The sequence below is a fragment of the Amia ocellicauda genome, chromosome 19, assembly GCF_036373705.1.
Source record: "Amia ocellicauda isolate fAmiCal2 chromosome 19, fAmiCal2.hap1, whole genome shotgun sequence".
Taxonomy (NCBI): domain Eukaryota; kingdom Metazoa; phylum Chordata; class Actinopteri; order Amiiformes; family Amiidae; genus Amia; species Amia ocellicauda.
This window is the reverse complement of record NC_089868.1, coordinates 17,520,196-17,544,270: the sequence shown is the minus strand read 5'-3', so window position 1 is coordinate 17,544,270 and position 24,075 is coordinate 17,520,196. Positions and strand designations below refer to the sequence as shown.

At 42.3% G+C, this 24,075-nt stretch overlaps 1 protein-coding gene across 1 annotated transcript in view; it reads left to right on the top strand.

Moving 5' to 3' along the window:
- Positions 1–22,065, top strand: part of ptch2 (patched 2) — a 33,437-nt gene extending 11,372 nt beyond the window's left edge. The window contains exons 3-22 of the mRNA XM_066691644.1: positions 1,053–1,242; positions 1,363–1,432; positions 1,585–1,676; positions 5,472–5,667; positions 5,789–5,910; positions 6,916–7,063; positions 7,924–8,055; positions 8,175–8,330; positions 8,441–8,533; positions 8,647–8,772; positions 9,420–9,538; positions 9,689–10,413; positions 11,268–11,410; positions 11,535–11,715; positions 11,917–12,197; positions 13,577–13,714; positions 13,882–14,024; positions 18,046–18,439; positions 18,600–19,149; positions 19,535–22,065. Of these exons, the coding sequence (XP_066547741.1) occupies positions 1,053–1,242; positions 1,363–1,432; positions 1,585–1,676; positions 5,472–5,667; positions 5,789–5,910; positions 6,916–7,063; positions 7,924–8,055; positions 8,175–8,330; positions 8,441–8,533; positions 8,647–8,772; positions 9,420–9,538; positions 9,689–10,413; positions 11,268–11,410; positions 11,535–11,715; positions 11,917–12,197; positions 13,577–13,714; positions 13,882–14,024; positions 18,046–18,439; positions 18,600–19,149; positions 19,535–19,569 (4,034 nt within the window). The 3' untranslated portion in view covers positions 19,570–22,065. The remainder of the gene's footprint in view (positions 1–1,052; positions 1,243–1,362; positions 1,433–1,584; positions 1,677–5,471; positions 5,668–5,788; positions 5,911–6,915; positions 7,064–7,923; positions 8,056–8,174; positions 8,331–8,440; positions 8,534–8,646; positions 8,773–9,419; positions 9,539–9,688; positions 10,414–11,267; positions 11,411–11,534; positions 11,716–11,916; positions 12,198–13,576; positions 13,715–13,881; positions 14,025–18,045; positions 18,440–18,599; positions 19,150–19,534) is intronic.
- Positions 22,066–24,075: the final 2,010 nt, after the last annotated feature.

Sequence of the window (24,075 nt, the reverse complement as noted above, 5' to 3'; positions counted from 1 at the left end):
TCATTATGTTGACATGTACTGCCTCACTAATTGGATAATTGTGTAACATTTCGGTTATAAACATGCCAAAAATATATATATAGGGTTGCCACCTGAAAAATATGAGAAACCAGAACATTGTAAAGCAGGTGATAATCCTGTTTGAGAGCTCGGAGATCTGTGAGCAAGCCTGCGCTGTGGCACTGTTGTGAAGGAGTTTAGGCAGGACGCATCTGGCAAGGTCTGTTTTCCAGAAATAAGTGAATGAGTTGCTTTGACTCATTGCCTTGGCCAGATTTGTGTGTCTGAAGTTCCTTCCACCCAAGTTGGCAAAGCAGCAAAATCGAGTGTGCGTGCTCAAATGGCTGCCCCCATTTTAGCGTCTGCCTTCAACTGTTCTCGGCAGAGCTTTAGCAGGCATGCATGCGGTCTGCATTGTTTCAGAGATGCGACGGAGTATACTCTTCAGAGCGCTTCCACAGGCACGACAGCCCAAACAGGAGAAGAATATCTATCTTGTAATAATACGGCTGTGAGCTTGCCTGCTTGCAGTGTGTCTCTCACTGCGGCGCTGCTGTGGGTCTCTGGTTCCCTGGAGCTCAGCCAGACAGTGTGGTTAGATCTGCAGAGCTATGTAGGAAGCAGAAAATCATGAGAAAAGGCAGGTGGGGGGTGCAAATTAGAAATTACCACATAGAAACTCTATATAAGTCAACCTTGCACATAATTACTGCACTGGCTGTAATCCTGTAAATCCGTAAAGCCCAGTTAGAAACTCAAACAACATCTGCGTGCACGTCACTGATAGCTTTTTTATTTTTAACGGGTTGCTTTCTAGAATCATTGAATGCACAGTAGCCAGTCTTGGTAGTTTAAGATTTGGAAAGGATCTGAAGAACAATATTCCAATCAGGTGGGAGATTCTTGATGTCTGATTGGTTAGCTTAAACCTTTAGAGAAATCCGATCGATTTCCTGATTAAAAACAGACGCTAATACAAAGCGAACATAAGTAAGTAACTGAGTAAGTGAGTAAGAGGATGACTGTTTTACACTGATGCCTTTTCTCCCCAGCTGGCAGCCGTGTGAGTCGAGAGTTGAGATACACCAAGGAGAAGCAAGGAGAGGAGACTGTCTTCACCTCTCAAATGCTGATCCAGACTTCAAAACGTGAAGGCACTAATGTTCTTACCCAGGAGGCTTTGCTACAGCATCTCGAGGCCGCACTTGCAGCCAGCAAGGTCCAGGTGTCTTTGTATGGAAAGTAAGTTCATGTTCATGTTGGAAGGTGTGGAATTTCCTATGTTTAGATCACTGCCCAGCACTTTCACTGTCCATCAGTTATAGTTTATCTTACAAATGTTTTAATTTCTTATTTTCTTAGGTCTTGGGATCTCAACAAGATTTGTTATAAATCCGGTGTCCCTATCATCGAGAATGTAATGATTGAAAGGGTAGGTACCTTATCTTCTTCTTCTTCTTATTTTCTTTTTGTTACCTTGTGTGTGTCCTGGCATAATATCACAGTGTATGCTGTCCTGAGTGTACGGGCTAGTCTGTTCGTATTGAGTGCATACCAGGTTTCTAATTGTTCTTTGCTTTACAGATGATTGACAAGCTGTTCCCCTGCATGATTGTGACTCCGCTGGACTGCTTCTGGGAGGGGGCGAAACTCCAGGGTGGCTCCGCCTACCTTCCGTAAGTTTCCCACCCAATTTTTCCTCGATGGAGAATAACGCAGCGAGTTTGTGGTTTTTAAATTATTGTAAATAATGGCTTCTTCTGTTGATGTTCAGAGAAATTTGGTCAGGTTTAAACATATAAGCATTGCAACACTTCTCTAATGCAGTGCGCTGGATGCTTTCACTTCTGTGCTAGACCACACTCACTTCTACTAGTAATCTCAGACTTGGTTTCTCTCCCCTGAGGTGAGAGTGCTATCTGTAGATATCTACAAAACTCCCTCCAGCTGAACTACCATTTATATCTAGCTGGGAGTTCTGTTGTCTGCATTGTTTCACCTAGTTTTCACGAAGCTCGGCTCAGCCAAGCTGTCTCAGGGCCTGCTTTACCTTGCTGACACCTTTTGCTCTGCTGACAAGATGACCCCTGAGCTGGGGGCTGCGAAGGAGCTCACTTGACCTCCTGTTGCCACAAGCCCAACCTCACTTTAAAATTGAGGGCAAGTCGCCACAGCTGCCCTTTCCTTCCAAATTCCCAGACCTCCTACACACATGGGGTTGGACTTTGGACTTACTGTTACCATATTATCACATTAACAAAATACATTTTGGAAACCTTTAAAAAAAATAGGTGAGCAATAATATTAATTTAAAACGTTTTCTTATCAATTATAATAATATTTGCCATCACGGCCCTGCGTAGGAAGTGGCTAAGCGGCCTGCGGCTCTCATCTCCCGACGCCAGGGACGTTGTGTAGAGAGTGGACAGTGGAAGGGAGGGGACGGTCACTGGGTGGGGGGGTTTGGGTCAGACAATGGTAAGCATTCTTTCAGTTTATGAGTGTGTGTCCATCACTGAGGGGGCCCAGGAGGGGGCCCTGCTTTGTCAGCAACCGGTAACACAGCTCATTCTCATGTTAATCACCGTTGCTCAAAGCTGTAAGTTGCCCAACAAATAAAACAGGCATTATTCAAGCCACGGGCCTATAGAGAGCAGGGAAAGTAAGAACAGAATTGGGCTGTGGAACCACGTTTTATATATGTTACTTAAATAAAATGGCGGTTTCTAATTGAAATATATTTGTGTATGTTGTGTGTGTGCTTGCATGCGATAGAGAGAGTTAGATAGATACAGAGATTTGTAGTATAAATGGTCAATTACCAAGTAATATACACTTAGACGTCAAAGTATATCTTCATATTATGTACATGAGAAAGTGCTAAACATATAAACAATTTCTTGACTATTCTCTACTTTGTAATAACTAAAAAAACTGTTATTCTCAAGTGAATTCAGATCATGTGCAGATCCCAGTGCTGGGATGTAGAAAAAATTGCGATTGAACCATGCAGTGGCTGCTTGTTGTGGACTGAATGAATGAGGATTAACCTGGGACATGGAGAGAGAAAGGGCAGGGGGGTGGCTTATGCAGTGGGTGATTTTAACATTTTAACATCATTCAATTTATCTGGCTTCAAAATAAATGTAAATGTGTGTTTTTTTTTAATAATAATAGAACAGAAAGACTAAAGAGCTATATTATCTTGATTTTATCATGTAGATTTCCTTCACATTTATTTTAAAAATGTTGTACAAATAGGAGGGGGGTGGAGGGGTGGCTGTTGCTAATGTCCTCTCCAGCTTCCGCTTCAGTTCAGCTGAGTTTTTCAACGCAAAAAGAGAGAGAGAGGAGAGAGAGAAAAAACTTTAGAGAACAAAGAGCAGCAATCTATGGAAAAACAAAAGGGCCTGGGCCGGCTCACTCAAGCAAAAAATAGCAGATAAAGGAGCCTCTCTTTGCGAGCAGGAGCAGGGCCGCTTGGTATGTGGGAATTGGAGAGAACCAGCTTTATTTGAAGCCACTCTTCATGAATTATTGGAGTGAGATTCTGCCCAGAGTTTGGGTGCTTTTTGAATGTGTCTCTTTTCTTCCACCCTTTTTTTGTGGCAACTCTGTATGAATGCCGCCTTGCCGTTATATACAGAACATACACAAATAAATAAATAAACAAACAAATACTTAAATAAATGTAAATGTAAATAAATAAATGTAATATTGGATGATGGAATGTATATATATTGTGTGTATGTGTCCATTATCTTAGTGAGTCAGAAACAGAAAATGTTAATTATTATTTTTTTTAAATTGGCGTTCTTTGCCTCATTTAAAGTTTGAAAGCTTGTGGCAGATTGCGAGGGATTGGGCGCATATTTTTGCAGTATATATGTGTGTAATGCATCTGTGTTTACTAGTTCAACAGTAAAAGCAAGGAGTGGGTGCCAAGATAGTTTCTTGAGTTTTTAGTGAATATTTTTTAAAATCGATGCCGTCCTGCCACTAAATAGACCTGTAGAGGTGCGACACCTCGTTCCCCCGATCCTGCTTCTCCCTCTCCTACAGCAGGCACTGGGGCATTGAGAGGTCAGATGATTTGCCCTGCCAAAGGGGTCACACAGTTAGTAGGTGGGTTTTTGAACTTCTTGCACCAACAACAAATGCACTTTGAAAATTCAGTGTTTGTTACTATCGTTTACAAGCATCGTGAGATACCTGTTTTTACACCGTGGCAACGTTTCCAATTTTCTTTTTCTTTTTTATTGAAAAGTCCGACATGGGTGGAAAGGGGGGAGAAGATCGAAAGGGGGGGAAGGGTGGAGACAAAAATTCACTCATTGTAAGTGTGAGAGAAAAACCTACAAAAGGATATTTTACAGATGAAGAGATTAATGGTTTAACGTCCTCACAGAAGAGAGCTGTAACTCGCAGGGAGAGAGGAGGGAAAGGGTGGGGGGGAGGAAGAGAGGAAAGGAAAAGGGAAGACCATCAAAGCGACAATCAAGTCAGGAAAAGGGATAAAAAAGCGTGGACGGAGAATTAGTTAGAGAAAACATACTTAAAGATCTCAGGTTTGCGTGGGTATGATCCAGTCACAGATGTTTCATTAAGAAAATGGTTGGACTTCAGCATCCTTGGGACAACAGCAGTGTCAAAATCTCGCATTTCTGAATCTGTTGTCATTTAAATCGGAAGTATCAGATTATATATATATAAACAACAAAGCGTTCGTATGTATTTAGTTATTTCTTGTCAAGAAATTCAAGGCCAGCACTGAAGCCTTAGTTGTGCAACTTACATCATAGCACTGAACAATACAGGAACCCGTCTTCTTGCCTCCTAGTATTTTTACCCGCCACCCAATCCCCGGCCCGCTCTGGAGGGGTATCAAGATGTTTAAGAGCCAAAGGTAATTGTTATGACTCGATGCACAAAGTTAAGAAATAGGAGCGAGCAGCCTGCCGATTGGGCTTTCCCTGCATTGTTGCCCCGTGTAACAGGATAATATACGCTACTTTACATTGCATCTGGCACAGGCAATGAAGATTGAGGAAGGGTGACCAAAACAAACCCCCGTAACACTTTGAGGAAGGAGGGGGGCGGCCACTCAGTGCGCGGCAGAGAAGCTGACTTTCATTGAAGCCCAATACAGATCTTTAAGCTTGTTATTTCACAGTTCAAATATACGTAAAACAATAGGAAAACATCTGAACAAATGTAGATTATACTTCAGACTCTTGGCGTAATATTTTAAATTCATATTATCCGTTTGTGCATTAATGATTTACATTAACTGGAGGAGGAGAAAGAAACTCAAGCATCCTAGTTTGATCTGTGCAACTTGGTGTCATGCAGTTATTTACCCATGGTTCCCAGCTCCTTATGTCTTGTTTTCTGATGACTGTATCTTGGGACCTAGAGGGATCTATTGCTGTGACTGCATGAACTGACCTTATGTGTTTTACCTCACACAGGGGGATGCCAGATATCCAGTGGATCAACTTGGATCCGGTTAAGCTCATGGAACAGCTGAGCCAGTTCACTTCACTTGAGGGCTTCCGAGAGATGCTGGAGAAGGCCCAGGTGGGGCACGCTTACATGAATCGCCCGTGCCTGGAGCCAGAGGATCCCGACTGTCCTCAGAGTGCCCCCAACAAAGCATTGCGTGAAGTGAGTGACACCATAAAACCATTTCTCTAGATTAGTAGCAAATTTAGCAGAATACATTTGATTTTTTATTGTTAAAATGTTCATTCATTTTTTAAACCAATTTTTGGTTAACCTTTCCCAGATTCCTGACATTGCACGGGAGCTCCACGGTGGCTGTCACGGTTTCTCCAAGAAATTCATGCACTGGCAGGAGGAGCTGATCTTGGGCGGCAGGGCTAAGGACTCCCAGAATGCATTGCTGAGGTGAGAAACAGAGGGGTGGTGGCCGTCACAGGAAAATCCTCTTGGAGGCTGGGGAGAGAGGGCCTACTGACTCCTAATAACCTCACACATCTAAGGAATTCCTTGCATGAAGGAGGATCAATTTCCACCTCTGACCCCCACGTAGGATTGACCAATTAAAGTTGATGGACAGCCGCATAAACCTTGGTCTTATTTGTTTTGGAGTATCTAAATGAGTATCTTTCAGTTTAAAAACAATTAAAAAAAAAACAGATCAATTTCCTATATATTATATACATATAGGAGATTAATACGTTTTTCATTCTTTAAAAAAATCACTGAATAGGATATATTCATGTATATATATATAATTTAAAATAAAATATTAATTAATTTCTTATTTAAGAAGACATTATAAAAAATTATATTTAAAAATGTGGTTTTTTTGGAGCTCTGGGCTTTCCTAAGTATTTTGAATTCTTGTTTTAATTTAAAACCACTGTGAAAAGGAATAGAGTGACAAAGTTGGGACTTTGCCCAGATCTTGACCCTGGCAAATCTCAGTGGAAGTGATACAATCCTTTACAACAGACCACGAAAACCCACAAACATTACTTTGAGATATGATTTATTATAATCTCATTCACTTCATTTTTTCTAACCATAAGCCACCCAGGGTCTGTGCCAAGCTTGGAAGGGCCATCTGTTTATACATATTGGAATCAGAGCACCTGTTTTAGCCCACAGACTCACAAGTGCGTGTATACAAGCATGCGTGTGCAGAGAAGAATCCTGATTACAAGCTAAGACACAACTGTGATGTTGGCTACATATTGGGGCTCTATTTATTTTTTGTATTGTTATTCAGAATCATCATCTGGGCACACATCTGTGCTTTTGTAAAACAACAAAAGTGGCTTTTGTACTTTTTGAAACAAGAAATGGCAGAACAAATATTTTAGTATAGTACATAAATTGCATTCCTCTATGTGGCCTGTATTAATTATTATTGTGGTTTCTCTGCAGCGCTGAAGCTCTCCAGACAATGTATCTCCTCATGAGTCCCAAGCAACTTTTTGAGCACTTTAAGGATGACTACGAGATTCATGACATCAACTGGAACGAGGAGAAGGCTACTGCGATCCTGGAGTCCTGGCAGAGAAAGTTTGTTGAGGTATAACAATGTCGCCTGCTCTCGTTAAGACAAATATATTGTATGTTAACAGCCTATTTTAAAACATTACGATGAGCGTCAGGGTGTTGTAGGAATGAGATTCATCTGAGCTTTACCTGCCATTAGGAGGGGTGTCCCGTGGATAGCTTTTCGAAAGGCCTTGGAACCGTTTGTCTGCCTGAATTCCATCAATCCTCAGCTGGCTTGTAAACGGAGTCAGCCGAGGAGGCCACTGACAGACTCCCAGTTATAGGAACAAGCTGTTTTTGTGATAACTGACACCCTGCGCTGACTGAAGGCGAAGGCGAGGGGGAGACCTGCAGTGCCTCGAGCGAAACGTGTTCAGGAGGGAGAGAGGACAGCGAGGGAGAAGGGGAAGGGGAAGGGGGGGGTGGTTTTGCTGGAAAAACAAAGTGGAGGGTGTTTCATTCCCCCAAGGTTGTAGGCCATTCAGGGTGGTGATGGAGTAGCTGGGGAGACCATGTGATCTCAGTTGACCCCCAACCCCTTTGACCTTTGGCATCTGTGGTCATTATTTCTAGTTGTCAGGCTTTGCAGGAGTTCAGACTACCTTATTTTCCAAAACTATATGTGTTGGAAAGGCACAATAACTACAGGATTTTTTTTGATTTTGAAACATGATATATACATTCATAACATACAAATACATGTGACTTGCAACAGTTTCTGCTATAACATGTCATATCTGTGTTTTCATCCTTTCACTATGTGCTCCTTATACTATTATAGTTAACTGTAATGTTTTCTGCCATGCATATCTCAGTGGAAACACCAGTTTCTCACAGATACTCATGAACACCATTCAATCGTTCGTTCCTAAAATGTAATTTCTCCTGCAGGTGGCTCATCAAACCATTCCTCAGAACTCATCTCAGAGCATCCACGCCTTCTCCACAACCACCCTGAATGACATCATGAAGTCCTTCTCTGACGTCAGCGTTATCCGCGTGGCAGGTGGTTATCTGCTAATGGTAAGCAGAGCTGCTTGTTATCTAAGGTTTTTGGTAGTCTAGGAATCATAGAAATCGCGATTAACTGTCCAAAAAGCGTAAAATAAGAGACATTTTTATTTCCATGTTGTTTCTTGCAGCTGGCGTATGCCTGTGTGACCATGCTGCGCTGGGACTGTGCCAAGTCACAGGGTGCGGTGGGGCTGGCAGGGGTCCTTCTGGTGGCCTTGTCTGTAGCCGCAGGCCTGGGCTTGTGCTCCCTTCTCGGCCTCTCCTTCAACGCAGCCACAACACAGGTACGCTGAGAGCCACGCCATTCGTGTCTCTCATACATCTGTGTTCTACAGTCGTTCTAGAATGAACTGTTCTACATGACTCTCTAATTCACTTTTACTTTCACTATTAGGTGCTTCCCTTCCTTGCTCTGGGGATTGGAGTGGATGACATGTTTCTGCTGGCCCACTCTTTCACTGAGACTGGCTCCACCATCCCTTTTAAGGCAAGTGTCTCTTTAAACCTCTCAGCCCTACCATCTGTGTCTTTATTACACTGCTGCTTTGTATTCTGAAGTCAAATCACCCCAATAATATATGTGTATCTTTATTTCAACAGGACAGGACAGGGGAATGCCTCAGACGGACTGGAACGAGCGTGGCCCTTACCTCAATCAATAACATGATTGCTTTCTTCATGGCTGCTCTGGTCCCCATCCCAGCACTGCGAGCTTTCTCCCTGCAGGTATTCTTCTGCTATTTTATTAGTGGCACGAAACTTGGTGCTAAATCAGAGGAGGGTTCATTTCCAGTGAGGTGCAGCTGGCACAAAAGAGTGAAAGGCTTTGATAAACAGCGTTAATTCCTACACCGTTGTGCTGCTTTTATTGCTGCGAGCCTCCGTTTCATCCTCTGAGCCAAACCTGTAAGACAGGCTCCCACAGCTCCCAGCTCAGGTGGGAGGGGGAGAAATAATCAAATGAGAAAATATATCAATATATCACTGGGCCGTCAGACGGGGGCCTGTGATCTCCCTACTTCTCCTTGGGTGGTCCGTAGCCTGATAATACAGAATATAATGTCAGCCTGAGGGGCTGGGGGGAGTGTGGGGGGGGGGACTGTGTCTGACACGTAAAGGCCCGCTGCGACCTTGGGAGTCTCCTTTCTCATGATTGTTTCTGTTGACTGTGTGGGTGAATAAGGGAGGGAGGGGGTGGCTGGGTAGTGCGAGTGATTTAGAGTAGATCTCTTCACTAAATGCACAGCAAATTATCAACGACTGTTTCCCTTCTTTGTTGAGATCACAGAAAACTCAGATTGCAGACATTACTTGTGAGGTATAAAATATCCTAACCTCTGTCTACAATTCATTTCTGTTTGTGTCTCCTGTAGGCTGCCATAGTGGTAGTGTTCAACTTCGCCATGGTTCTCCTTATCTTCCCCGCCATTTTGAGTCTGGACCTTCACCGTCGAGAGGATAAAAGACTTGACATTCTCTGCTGTTTCTACAGGTAATACATGAAACAATCAGCCATTAAGGCATATACAAATACCTCCTACACTTATATAATCATTGCCTAGTCAAGAAGTATGAATATTAGTAAATCAAATGTAATCTCCTATTATCACACATTAACTGACTCTCCCTCCCTCTTTGGCAGTCCCTGTTCCACCCGGGTGATCCAGATCCAACCACAGGAGTTTTCCGACGCCAACGACAACCACACGTACCCGTCCTCGTGCTACAGCGGCCCCACCATCACCACCAGCACTCAAATCACCACCACGGTGCAGGCCTTCACGCAGTGCGATGCCTCTGGCCAGCACATCGTCACCATCCTGCCGCCCACCTCGCAGATCTCCACCAGCCCGCCCTCTGTCTTGGTGCCCCCAAACCCGGATCCCTACGGGTCCCAGCTCTTCACCCCTTCCAGCTCAACACGGGACCTGTTGGCCCAGGTCGACGAGTCCAAGGAAGGCCGCAAGTGTGTGCCGCTGCCCTTCTTTCGGTGGAACCTGTCAGACTTTGCCCGGGACAAGTACGCTCCACTGTTGCTCAAACCTGAAACGAAGGTAGTGGTGGTGGTTCTATTCATGTCCTTGCTAGGCTTGAGCCTTTATGGTACCACCATGGTCCATGACGGACTCTACTTGACTGATATTGTGCCTCGTGACACCAAGGAATACGACTTCATCTCAGCCCAATTCAAATACTTCTCCTTCTACAACATGTACCTGGTCACTATGGGGGGATTTGACTACGCACATTCTCAGAAGGAGCTCTTGCAACTTCACAAGAGCTTCAACTCGGTGAAGTATGTTGTACGAGACAACAACCAGCAGCTCCCGCGGATGTGGCTGCACTATTTCCAGGATTGGCTACGAGGTAAGAGACGTTTTTGTAATGTTAGTTTTTTGTCTTTGCTGTTTCGTTATTTTCAAAATCTTTAGTTTAGTATCAATTCATTTCAATAAACATCATCGATACACAATGATTCACACTGAAATAGCACATTGCTTAATATCAGTCGGAAAAGTAAAAAGCTTATACAAGTGTTTATGATTTTCTTTGAGCACCTTGAGCTAATTCTTAATGTTTACCTTGAGGAGAGGGGGTAGATGGGTTCGTGGTGAAAGTTCACAACTGGTCTGTACACCCAGGGGTTGATGAAGGTTGAAGGAGGTGGATTGGAGGTTACCTCTGCCATTGCTTCTTCCTCAGGTTACAACAGGGAGAAATAGATGGGGATAGAGTGGGACAGGGCTGGTTCCCTTGTGGATAGAAGAATTAATAACAAGGTGAATTAAGGGTATAGAGCAAGAGGGCAACAGCTAGTAGGAGAAAAGGGAGAGGAGAAATTCTTTAATCAGTTGGTAACTGGCGTGACTTAAAAGGCTGTTTTTTTTTCCGGGGAGATCCCTATAATTACAGAATCGCTGTGGAAATCATTTTTCTGCTTTAGACTTTGTAATTTACAGAAGAAAAAAGGTTGTTGGTTTCTTTCTTCAGCCCACACGCACATCCATCAGCAGGCAGACTCAGTCTAAAGGGGGCCCAGGCTCACATATTTCTGCCGTCTGAAGTTATAGGCTGGTAGAATTTGTTTATGGAGGTCTGTTACAGTTCGACTCACATACTGTAGTGATTAATCTGAAGGATCGCAACGTATTGTCAAAACACACACGGACACACACATATAGATATATAACAAGAATTTTGACCCTTCTGTTCCCCTGTAGGACTGCAGGCCGCATTTGACGCTGACTGGGCAGCAGGCAGAATCACGCGAGATCACTACCGCAACGGCACAGAGGATGGTGTGCTGGCATACAAGCTGCTCATTCAGACTGGTGCCAAGAAGGAGCCATTCAACTACAGCCAGGTGTGTAATCCTTCTTGTCCGCACTTCTTGGTGCATTATTAGAGATTGAACTCGTGATCCAGATTGACAGTTGGCAGCAGGTTTCCCTCTCGTCCCGTGCTAATGCACTCTTCTTTTCACACAGCTCACCACCCAACGCCTGGTGGATGAGGAGGGCCTGATCAACCCTGACACCTTCTATATCTACCTGACGGTGTGGGTTAGCAACGACCCCTTGGGTTACGCCGCCTCCCAGGCAAACTTCGATCCCCACCCACGGGAATGGATCCATGACAAATACGACACCACCGGCGAGAATCTGCGCAGTAAGTGTTTATTCTGATCAATCTGAGACCTAAATAATGCAAAGAAAATGTGAGGCACAAAATTCTTCTGCGCTTGGGTGTTTTTTTCAAATACATTTTTTTGACACTATTTTAGCATTTCCCACAATATGGCATTTGTCTCATTGTCCTTTACTGAGCAGCCTAGGAATTAATATTGATGCTTGTTCCCCCTCCTTATAGTTCCTGTTGCTGAACCCCTGGAATTTGCCCAGTTCCCCTTCTACCTGAACGGTTTGCGCCAGACGTCGGATTTCATCGAGGCCATCGAGAGCGTGCGTGCCATCTGTGATGAGTTCTCCAGGAAGGGGATTCTCAACTACCCCAACGGTTACCCTTTCCTGTTCTGGGAACAGTACATAGGCCTACGCCACTGGTTCCTGCTCTCCATCAGCGTGGTGCTGGCCTGCACCTTCCTGGTGTGTGCCATCCTCCTGCTCAACCCCTGGACAGCCGGCATCATTGTAAGTCTCTTGCACGGCTTAATAAGTAGAATTGCTTGTGGCTGAGAGGCCTTATCTGGAGAGCGCCGCTGTGGGCTGGTTAGAGGGCGCTAGTGCCTCCTTTGTCATTCTAATAAGAGCGGCCGTGCTTAGAAAAGGAAATGCAAAGAAGTGTAAAGCCCTGGAGGCTTTACCTCAAACTGTCTTTGTCAAAATTGGGGACAGAACAGATTGGCCCTGCCTCGACCTTGTCCTGCCAAACCCATCCATCAGGACATGGGGGACACAGTGTCAGGGGAGCGGCTGGGAAACATTTCACACAGTGGCTGGTGGGGCCGTGCCTGGCAAGGGGAGGGTCACAAAATCCAAGAGAATGCAGGATTTCTGGATGACTCAGATGAACAAATAAAAATGTAGAATATATGCAATTATAAGAACAATCCCAAAAACAAGTTTGAGGTGCAAGAACTGCTAGGTCCCCCTTGGAATAAAATAAAATACAGATATTGTTTTGTGAAAGGAAACCACAAGACACTGTCCTATCTTTCTGCTGATGCTTTTTTGTGGCCTTTATGTCGTGGCAATAAAACGCTTTTTAAAATTTCTCATTTAAACGTGACCAAATTGGGACCCCTGCTGACATCAAAGCAGCCAGGGCTGTGGAGTTTCTATAGAGACTTTGTATATCAAAATAACACGGAGTCATAGAAAAAGAAGAGCATTAAGTTGAAAAGGTACAGCATGAAAACAAAATCTGATTTTGCAGACAATAATGAAGCACCATATTGTCTTTTGTCTGACAGTGTCAGTCATTTTCACGAAACTGAAAAGCAAGAGAGAATGGAGAGGGGGGGTTAGTCACTGGGGGGAGGTGTAATTTGAAGCTGTGCAGATGACAGTAGCATCCTGAATGTTTCGCCACAACCCTTCTGTGTGCAGTGCTGACACTGCTTTAGTTGGGACCCAAGCAATTTCCATGTAAATAGGCCCTGAGTGGCACAGATAAAGAACTAAAGTGAGGGCTGTAAACTGTGTCCAGGGCCTGGCTTTCATTTCTGCCTTCTAGTTCTACAATCACTGATTGAGAAGATGTGCTCACCCCCCAGCCCCCCATCTCTGCTGTGACACACACACTCACACACACCAATTACCAAAACTGTATCCAGTGTTATTGGTTTATTTTGCTGCTGTATTTTATGATACAGCTACTTTTTAGGTGTTCCTAAGCCTTCAGTTCAGTGTTAATGTTTAAGGGGTTTTAGTTTTATATTACATCTCAAGACTTTTAAGGACTTTAATATATTTATATATGAAATCATCATGTTTCAATTAAATGCATGGGAATACAGCTTGGGCATAAAAAGGGCTTTGCTTTAGTTAACCTCCTGTCTGTCCCTCAGGTGTTCATTCTGGCCATGATGACCGTGGAGCTGTTTGGGATCATGGGATTGATCGGAATCAAGCTGAGCGCCATCCCCGTGGTGATCCTGATCGCGTCAGTGGGGATTGGTGTTGAGTTCACAGTCCATGTAGCGTTGGTGAGTGAATTAATCCTTTGGCCTGTAATGTTGCTCGTCTTTAGTTTTTTTGACTTGGTAGTATCATAAACACTAGTGTAAAAGAGGAAATCTTATGATGCCATACTCCTTGCTGCTTGTGTTCTGCCTGTAGTGCTAACCTATTATTCTGTTCCTTGATCATTTAGGGTTTTTTAACTGCCATTGGAAACAGGAATCTTCGCTCTACTGTCGCCTTGGAGCACATGTTTGCCCCAGTGATGGATGGAGCCATTTCCACTCTGCTGGGGGTGCTAATGCTGGCAGGCTCTGAATTTGACTTCATCATGAGGTAAGACTAGTTTTAAAGCCACAGATAGGTTTCTTTGATATTGTTTTACGCTCTTGCTTAATGGGTGACCAAAGGCAGTTGTTGACTTGACTGGAGGGAGGGGTTGGCGACATTGAGAGGGTGGAAGGAGCTGCAGGTGGGAATGCGTTTTATTTTTTCCTCCTTCCACCTGTCCGTGTCACTCTCGCCCTTAGCACACAACAAATGGAGAAAACATTAGTGGCGCACAGCAGCTGCTCGTAAACATACGAATGTACTACCCACTGGGCAGTGAGTCACACTCACACACTAACACTCCTGTCAGTGTTAAACCCTCCCGGTCTTTGTGAGTTTCATACCCAGGCTACAAACCACAAAGAGAAAAAGGGAGAAGACACCACCCCATCCCTGAGTTTGAACTGGTCAGCTCTGTTTAAACCAGTAGTCTAACATGTCTCCTACAGCTGTTCACCACAAAAATCCTTCCTAGGAAAAAGTACAAAAAAAGCAAATAGAAATGTTTTTAAGATGAAATGAGTTCAACTGAGACCGACCACAACCTTGAGAGCAGCCTCAAACAAGCCTGTCACATAAAAGTGCTTACTTGGAGAACAGGGCTTAAAAAATAAATACAGTGAGGGTGGCTTCTTGGCAGATTTGTCAGGCATTCTCCGAGTGATTGACTCGGGTTAGATGGTGAAACGATAAGTCTTTTTTTGCCAGAAAGGAAGACAAAAAGAAAGAGAGAGAGAAAGGCAGGGTTGGGGGGCTAGGGAGGGAGAGGGGGGGGAAGTGTGTATGTATGTGTGTGTGTGTGTGTGTGTTGGGGGGGGGTGTTTAGCACCAAAAGCCAGGGTATTCATACTGGGAGGTCCTGTTTAGATATAGAGAAAAACGTCCCTCTTGCAGGGGAATAGCATAAATACGTTGTTGTAAACATTTCCTCTTGGTGGCACATAGAGTAAACAGCTGAATAAGCTCAGCAGCTCCACTCTGAGCAAACCCCCCTTCCCACCTCCAACTCCGAATGGAAAAGATTACAGTTTATATAAACAACAGAATTCCTAACACTCGGCCTGCTTTGGAGGTCTGGCCCAACCGGGGCCCACGGATAGTTTAGGTTTTTTCCCCCTTTAAATAAATCACGCTCCATTTTCGGAATGTTGACTTAGTAAAATAAACAACTGGATTTTTTTTTTTACACACACTGGATAGTTACAGAATAGGGCCTCCCTATATAAATAAAAGGAAGTGGATGTTGGCAGTTTTGAGGTGGCTGTTTTATCTTTTTTTTTTCTTTTAATTGAGGCTCTCATTTTTATCATTTACTTCAAGATAGGGTTGTATTGCTCAAATGTTTGCGATTCGTACTAACAGGAAAAAGCAATAACACAACGTGCATTGGGTTTCAGGTGTATTGACAAAAAAAAACAAATGCTTACAATATGACACAGCTTTTACTTCAAAGTCCTGAGGCGCACTGACATGTTAATACAATAAATGGTGAGAGGGAGAAATCACAGAAAAGGAAAAAGACCTTTGAGTTGTGCAGTCTGGGTCTGCATGGTTTTCTTAATGAGAGAGAGCGAGAGAGTGATAGTGAAAGGGGTGGAGAGGAGGAAGAGGAAAATAAATGGTACTCAGCAGTGGAGCAGTGCTGAACTGTTCGACTATATCCTGGTATACTTTGCGTGACTTTCACATTCACAGCTGATTCAGGCCTGGACCTCTGCTGCTTATTTTAGCTCTCCCTGCTTAAATAAACAGGAGGGCCTGGGTTTGGGGCTGAAAGGCAGGGAATGGCATGGGGGGGGGGGTGCTGTGAGGGGTTTGGTTGATGAAAAGGCAAGAGAGTAACAATTTTATTGAGTTAATAGCTTCCTGTTATGTATTTGGTTTATTTAATTGGCACGTTTTTACAATTCTGGAACAGAGTAGATAATTAAATTGTTGTACTTTAATGTTGAAAGCTTTTTCTGTGGTACTCTCTGTTGCATTTTAAAAACCTGTACACACACATATATAAATGCTCACACATAAGTATATATATTTATATATACACATAGGGAGAGAGGGAGATTGTTAATGGTATAAACTCAGATAGGTAAAGCCCAAACAGCATGCTGCTCTTCATTTTGATTTGTTTATTGTGTTTTTTGTGCCCGGGATGGGTACACTCCTGATTGCGCCCGTGTAAACAGATAGCCTCCCTGTCTGAAATAGACAGTCAAACACGTGAAAAGACGGCAGTTTCCATTACGTTGGTACAGGGAAATCATATAACCAGATGTGTACAATATGTAGCCTGTGTTTTTTTATTTTCCTAATATCCCTGTTGGTATTGTTTAAGTCTATGGAGTGTGAGGGTTTCAGGATAAGGGCTGTTTTTTGTGAGAAGGTTGGCACTTTCTGGTCTTTCTATTTTTCACTTTATTTTTATTTTTCTTTCTGCCTGAATCTGTTCTTACCCCTTACAGTTTGAACCACAGCTAAGAGTGTGGGTGGTTCCTTTCCTGTCAATCTAAACATTTAAAAAGAATGCTCTCTAATTTCCACATTGACCAATTTTTGTGGCAACATAATCCCACTTCCAGCCTCTATCCATGTAGGTATAGAAACACAGACTAAATCAAAGTCCTCATTATGGTAGACGCACAGTAAAGGCATGTGATTTTATTCATGTGATTTTAAAAGTAACAATTTGATATATGATGGTATTTCAGTCTCATGCTTTATATATACAATTTTGGCAGGAGTATTCTGAGACGTACTCCTTTGGAAATCTTCCAGTATCCCATCCTCTTTGAAACATGTTCGCACTGTGAAAAGTGGATAAGAACTAGAACTTGCTCAAAATCAAAACAGACCGAAATCTTGTGTGTCTGGCTTGGTTTTCTCCAGTTCACCAGTTGCTCATTTGAAGGGCTTTAAGTGGCCTCTTAAGAAATAGCTTTTCCTTTGCCACCCTGGATTAATGATTCTCTGGCGCCTTAATGTTAAATAACAGCAGCTTAGTTGTGGAGGTGCTTCTCTAGTGTTTTACCACTTGGGTATAAACACTTAAACTAGTTCCATTACTGACCAGCTCCATTTCCTGGCAAAGAGCAGGGTGTAATATTGCAGCCTATTAGCCATTGGATTATTAATGCCAGAACTGTGAGCGGGATTATTGTCAACGCCCCTTTGCTTGAAGATAAACAATCCCTGCCTAATGGGTGAACGAGTCGGGCCAAACCCCCACGGGATGGGGATTTATATAAACACACAGAAATACAGACCCTCTCTAGGAGACAGAAGACACCCTGTTCCTGCTACTGGTCTGAGACACTATTATTCATAATGTACAGACTTACAATAACAAGATATAGGGAAATATCAAAACAACAACTGTCCTTTCACAGAGGTATTAAAGTTTCACTGTTAAAAGTCATTAGACTAGAGTCAAACTGCTCATTAGCTGTACTGTATGGCAGTTGGTTCTCTTTTACAAAGTGCTGATATAGAGGAGTGGCTCTGGCAGGCCCACAAATGCATAGTACACTGTCAACTGAAACAGGATCTCACGGAGTCTAGATATTAAGATGTTGAAGGGAACCTTACGTTAACAGCAGCCAACAAGAGAAAGGTGTTTTTTTTTTTTTTTTAATAAACTGCGGTTAAGGCAGACAGGGGAGGGCTGAACGTCTCTCTGGTGTGTAGGATCTGCACGCTAGTGTAAACACATATTTTCAGGAAGTGGCGGTCCTGCGGTGATAGATGAGGGCTCCCCAAGGGAAACAAAACGCCGTGGATTTTGAGCTGAGGAATTTTTCCAGCTTGTCAGGGAGCCAGTGAGAAGACACAAGGAAAGGAAATGGCAAGAGGGGGAAAGGAAGAATGAAAGAGAAAGTTGAAAGGCAGTGCTTCCTCAGTCAAAATCAGACGAGTCAGGTCAGAGTAGCAGTAACTGGCCTTCAAGATACGGTGCCCTTCCGTGTCACAGCTGAAATAGGGTTTGTCAGAAGGTGGAAAGTTCCTAACCGTATCCTTATTCTTCTCCCAGGTATTTCTTTGCAGTCCTGACCATCTTGACGGTGTTGGGCGTTCTGAATGGACTGGTGCTGCTGCCGGTCCTGCTGTCGGTCATCGGGCCGCCTGCTGAGGTGACACCGGCTGACAATGGCAGCCGCTTGCCCACACCATCCCCGGAGCCCATCCCTCCTCCCATGAATCACCACGGCTTGTACACGGGGCGCTACCCCCCTGGACGGCGCCACCAAGCCTTCTCTGAGTCTTCAGACTCTGAGTACTACTCCGAGACCACCACCACATCAGGCCTGGGGGAAGAGGAGTACCAGTACTGTGACCGCAGTAGCTACATCATCCCCCCCAACCCAGCACCTGCCTCCCACATCCTTCTGGAGGCCAGCAAGAACCCCAGCTTCCCCAAACTCACGGTACGCTGAACTTCTCTCCTTCTCTCTCTAGCTTTCCCCTTTGTTTCTCAGCTGTGTTTACAGGTCATTATAAATCACAATGTTCAGATTGTTGAAGACATAAATGGATGGTTTGATTCTTTTTAATGGAAATTAAAGACTCATCTTTATATTCTATTAGGTTGTGAAGCCATACAATGAAGGCCAGGATGTTGCCACCAGGAAAGAACATCTAAACAGCCCAAGTCAGCCTACAGTCACCTCTGTCAGCTCTCAGATTGCTAAGCAGGATCATAAGCAGGACTTTCAGCTGGAATTTCAGCAGGACCAGGGGCCCAAGAGGCAACATTTGCCCAGTGACAGACCCCAAGGGCCTGGAAGGACTAATTACTGTGGCCCCAAATCTCAGTACAACACCAGGCCGCACCATAACAGGACTACGTTGCCTGTGTACAGTACAGGAACCAGAGTGCAGGGGCCCAGTAAAGCTGTCACTATGGTGACCGCCACGGCATCCGTGACCGTCGCTGTGCACCCCAGCCTGCCGGGGGCATACAGGGGGTACACGCACGAGGGCTTTGAAGACAGTGAATCAGACTGCTTTGAGGACACTCAGAGGACATCTCACAAGACTCACAGGACAGCTACCAACTCCTCTAAGACTGACAACTTGGAGCTCCAAGACCTGGACTGTGAGGAAGTGACTCGACAGCAGGTCAAACAGGCACTAGGTCAGTAAAAATGCTTTGTCTTTTTTTCTTTCTTTCCAAAGCTGATGCTTATATATTACGGATTTGCTGAGAATCAATAAGTACATTTTTTGTTGTTTTTGTTTTATTTAAAGGGTAGAAAAAGGAAAAATAGGGATTTTGCAGAGGTTAATCCACATATTTGATAATCAATATTTTCCAATGACCTGTTGTAGGCTTGTAGTGATCAATACTTTAGTAGCACAGATACAAGCTGGGGTGGTATGTTTCCTTGTGGAAATATGTGAATACAGCAATAGCATCTTCACAGTTCAGCATGTCAACTTTGACTTCAGCTTTGCCAGCATAAACAGGGTTTAAGTTCTCATTGAACTCACTGTTTTCTCTCTCTCTTTGTGTTTTACAGGTGGCCCTCTAAAACAAGCAGCCAAAGACAGCTAGACCTTCTTGTCTGGAATATCATCTCTGACTGCTTGTGGGACATTGTGCTCCCAAACCACGCTCTATGAACTGTAAATAGACCTCACACAGACAAGAGAGTTTATTTTAAAATATTAAAAGTTCTTGTTTTTAAGAATATATATATATATAAATATATATTTTAATACTAAAAAGAGGGAAAAGCTATTTAAAAGAGTACTGTATAACTTGTGTATTCTATTATGTAAAAGTAATGTATAAGATAGGAGTGTTCCTCCCTTGTATAGATAAAGAGATGTATTTTATGAAAAAAAAAGGAAAATTCTGAAAAGTGAATTGGTGTAAAGATAATAGTTTATTAAGAAAAAAAAAGGTCAGTGTTTTTTGTTTGCTGCTACTCTGTTAAAAACTGAAATTATTTGTCTTGAAAATATGCAGTATCCCCCTCCCCTCAGCATAAACTCCCTAAAAGAAAAGTCATCCACTTAGTTACATTTTCTGAGACATAAAAAACTTGTTGGTTTTACAAGGAAAGGTGATGACATGTCATTCTGAAATAACAGAATCTGGATTAAAAAAAAAAAAAGCCTTTCCTGAAGCAAACCCTCAGTCTATGTGTGCACTGTTTAACTGAAAACCAGCAGGAATGCTATGCTGAACACTACTTACTGTGCCTTTTCGATCTTAAGGATCAGAGCACCATTTTGTGGCATCTTTACTTCCCTGAGTAAACAGGTTCTCATTCAGCAAGGAGTTCTTCCTTGATAGTATACGTTGTGCCTTCTTCACTTTTCTCAAGTCTGTCTTGGGCAGCATTGCAGCTGGTGCCCCAGATCGAAACTAATTCGAATGGAATATCAGTGACATTTAAAATCCACAATTCTGATGTTCACCATCATTCGTTGGTCCACAGTTTCTCAGGATATCTAAGAATTTGTGTGAAAAAAAACAATCTGATGTCTCCGTCAATGATATTCCACTTCAAATTGGGTCAGTGTTTGCGACTTTCAGAAGAGTTTCCCCCGATTGTATTTATGTGACCTGGATCGATGTGTAAAATAAATCTTAGACTCCTCCACACTTAGCATAGGACGGTGTGAAGAAGTTAGGGTGCTCTTGTTGAAAGGGAATTGTTTTGGTCTTAATTCTCCCCCTGCAGGTTATGTTTCCTTTAGCTAAATATTGACATGCAACCAAGGGTATCATCTTGCACAGCATTTCTCTGTAGGTGCTTCTCCACTGCCATGCAGCTTTTGATATAAAGACTGCCTTCTCTTTCATTGATCAGCAGGAATTTGGAAATGCCAAATCTTTATAATCAGCCCATTTTTTTTTTATCAACATTTAGCACACATGCAGGGCCCATTCTCTTTTCAATGCCATTTTGATACAAATCGCCTTTTCAATGTCTGCTTCCTTCATGCATTGGAGTCTTTATTTATTACTTGAAGAAGCTGTGAGATAAGGATTTTTTTTTTTTTTTTTTACAGTTTGTGTAAGCTGTCTGTTGGGTAAAGCTGCTGTTTGTCATGTCTTTTTTTTGTATTTTCATTGTCAAACGTAGCATTTACCTGTTTTTGTTTTCAAAGGGAATTTGAAATGTTAAAGGGAGGATTCATTTAAACACTTGTCAGCTGCTTTGGTGATTCATTAAACATACTGTAGCCCTCTGCAATTATGGGCAATCCAGTACCTTTGCATTAAGGATTGGTAGGACAACTTTTAATGTCACTAAGAGGATCTTATGCTACAAGTCAAGGGTGCTCTCTCACTCTTAGTAGTCAGTATTTTTGTCAATGTATTTATGTCTTTTATTATCTTGATAAAAGTCAATCTTTCAGTATTGGTCATGTCACTGCCAATTTAAATGCAGGGAAAATTGTATAATTTAAATGGCAGCTTTCTGTTCTTTTTGTACAAAAGTTAAAACGTTGAATTAAGCATTCTGTAACAAAATAATGTAGCTACTGTAGTATCTGGAAGAACAAAACAAAACAAAAAAACATCTACATCCACTGCTTCAAAACAGAAAAAAGAAAGAAATATCAGTGTGCAACGGTAGGAGGCAGGGTGGGGGGGCTGCATCGGGTTTTAGTACTATTTCAAATGTTTGTTATGCCATATAAATTATTTATATAAAGTTTTTATTTTTGTAGTTTGTACAGATGTTAGCAATCAGACTGAAGTTTTATTTTTAAAGAGTAAATATATATTATATATAATTATATCTATTTGTTGAGTTTTTGTTTTGTTTTGTTTGGGGGGGGGTGGTGTTTCTATTTGATCTGATGACCCTTTTTGAGAGGACTGTACACTTGGAAAATGAAGGAGGGGTGGAGCAGTTGTTTTTTCCACCTTGCGTTTCCTTTGCCTTTCCTTCTTCATGTAATACTTTTTAAGTGTTTTGTGTCAATTGTCTAAAACACTGTGACTTCAGAAAACCCTTGTGTGACCATCATTTTCCTGCACCCTTAATAGGAACTGAACTAACAAAATAAATTGAATGAAAAAAATAAATCCTATGGCTATTCTCATTGTTCATTGTTCAGAATTAGACTAAAGGTTTTGCTACAGTATTCTATATGACATTTCATCTGGCCATTGATTGTTATCTGTTTATGGTTAAAGAGGTTTTTCAATAATACAGCTTGTAAGAGGAGAAGTCTGGAAAATCTGGACTCAATAAATTTACTTTCATTAAAAACTACATTGCTATTGGTCTCTCTATCTTTGTAAGGTAAACTTCATTCACATTCAACTTCTCTTTAAATCTTATGCATTTTGTGACAAATTAAAATTTGCTAAGAAGAAAGTGGGTGTTATAAACCTCTATTTATTGTTCATGGTTTATATTAACAAGTAATGAATGCATAGAATACTAGAATTCTAAAATTCTAGAATCACCAGAATTTTCAAAATATATTTATCCTCTTCTAAAACACATGAAGTCCTTTGTTAGCTCAAGCAATACCACACAGTTCCCCAGGTGTTAGAGGGGACAAAGCATGGGCAGCAGTATTGTTTTAGTAGTTGTGTGAGTCAGGAATGTGTTACGGTGATACCCGCAGTGCTTGTGCAAGCACCGTTATCAGTTTGTTGTGAATGAGCTTACAGAGGTCTTCCGAGAAAAAAAGCCCTCATGCCTCTTGCCGCACTGTTATGGCTGTGAAGCCGCCATCTCTGCATTGTGGGCCCACCTATACAGATGAAAGTCAGGCATTGTAAATTCCATAGCCTCCCACAACATCATCTCAGGTGTCAGCTACCTTAGTCTTGTCTGAATCTGATACTAGATAGCCTTTTGATGGTGTTTGTGTGCCCTCGAGTGAAGAGGACTGGAGGTGAAAATATTTGTCTTTCCTTCCCAAGCTGTAGAGCAGGGTGTCTCTATTGTTCCCTCCCTTAGGGGATTCCAGTCTGGTTGTAGTTCTGAAGAATTAAAAAAACATAAAAACAGCGACACTGTAGACTGCATTTTAAACTTTTGTTTCCCCAATGTGATGATTGCTACGCTAGACCTTCCTTTAAACTTATTTTCAAACGCAAACACATTCACAATACCTGAAAGAAAAAAAAAGGTATTTAAATCTAGCACTCATCACATTATTCAGACATCTGCATTGAACATGATAAAGGTGAGATTCAGGTAATCTAAAGTCAATAAAAATTGCACAGTAAGGATTAGCCAATAAATACAAATTCTGTTCTTTAGTTACTGAATTGCTGTGGTTTTCTGATTGGAAAAAACAAAGGATATTTCAAATGGAACAATTTGTCAGATAATCTCCCAAATTGTTCTCCTGCAAAAAGACTTGAATGTGACTTATTTTCATAAGAATATATTTTCAATGAGCATCATGTAAGCTAATCAATATGGGAAGCAGAGAGTATGAAGCAACATCGCTGTCCTTGAAAGTCTATAGATGGAGGCCTTACGTTTTATTTTGTTTTTTTATTTTTGGAAGACTCACGGATCTTCAGTTATAATCAGAGGTTCTAATCAGATCTGCTAACAGAGGTCATGTGACACTTCTATATTGGTAGGGAAACATTCAATATTACTCTGAAAATATGTGCCATGACTATTTTTTGGCCGAAATAGTTTCTACAGGTAATTAGATTGGGCAAACATCAATACACAACATTACAGACCTGCTACGATGCCTCCTTTACTAAACTGAATAGATCAAATGTTAAAAAATCATAAGGCAAAAGCCCAGCCCCTGCACTTGCCTCCTCAGGCGGTGGTGTCAGTGGATTAAAGGGATTTTCATGTAAACTTCCCTCTTCCCTGCTGAGAGAGGGACGAGGCGCTGCCCCTACACTAACAAACAGCCAATCGCAAGTTCTCACTCAGAGAGGGCATATCTGTGACTTACAATATACCTGGGGATCAATTGTGTTCATACAAAGTCCAGCACGAGTGATGCTGTTGTGCTTAATATATAATTAAAGGACAGTAGTCTAAACAAGTATAGGAAACATATATATATTTTATAGTAAAGGAAAAAATAAACAAATAAGATA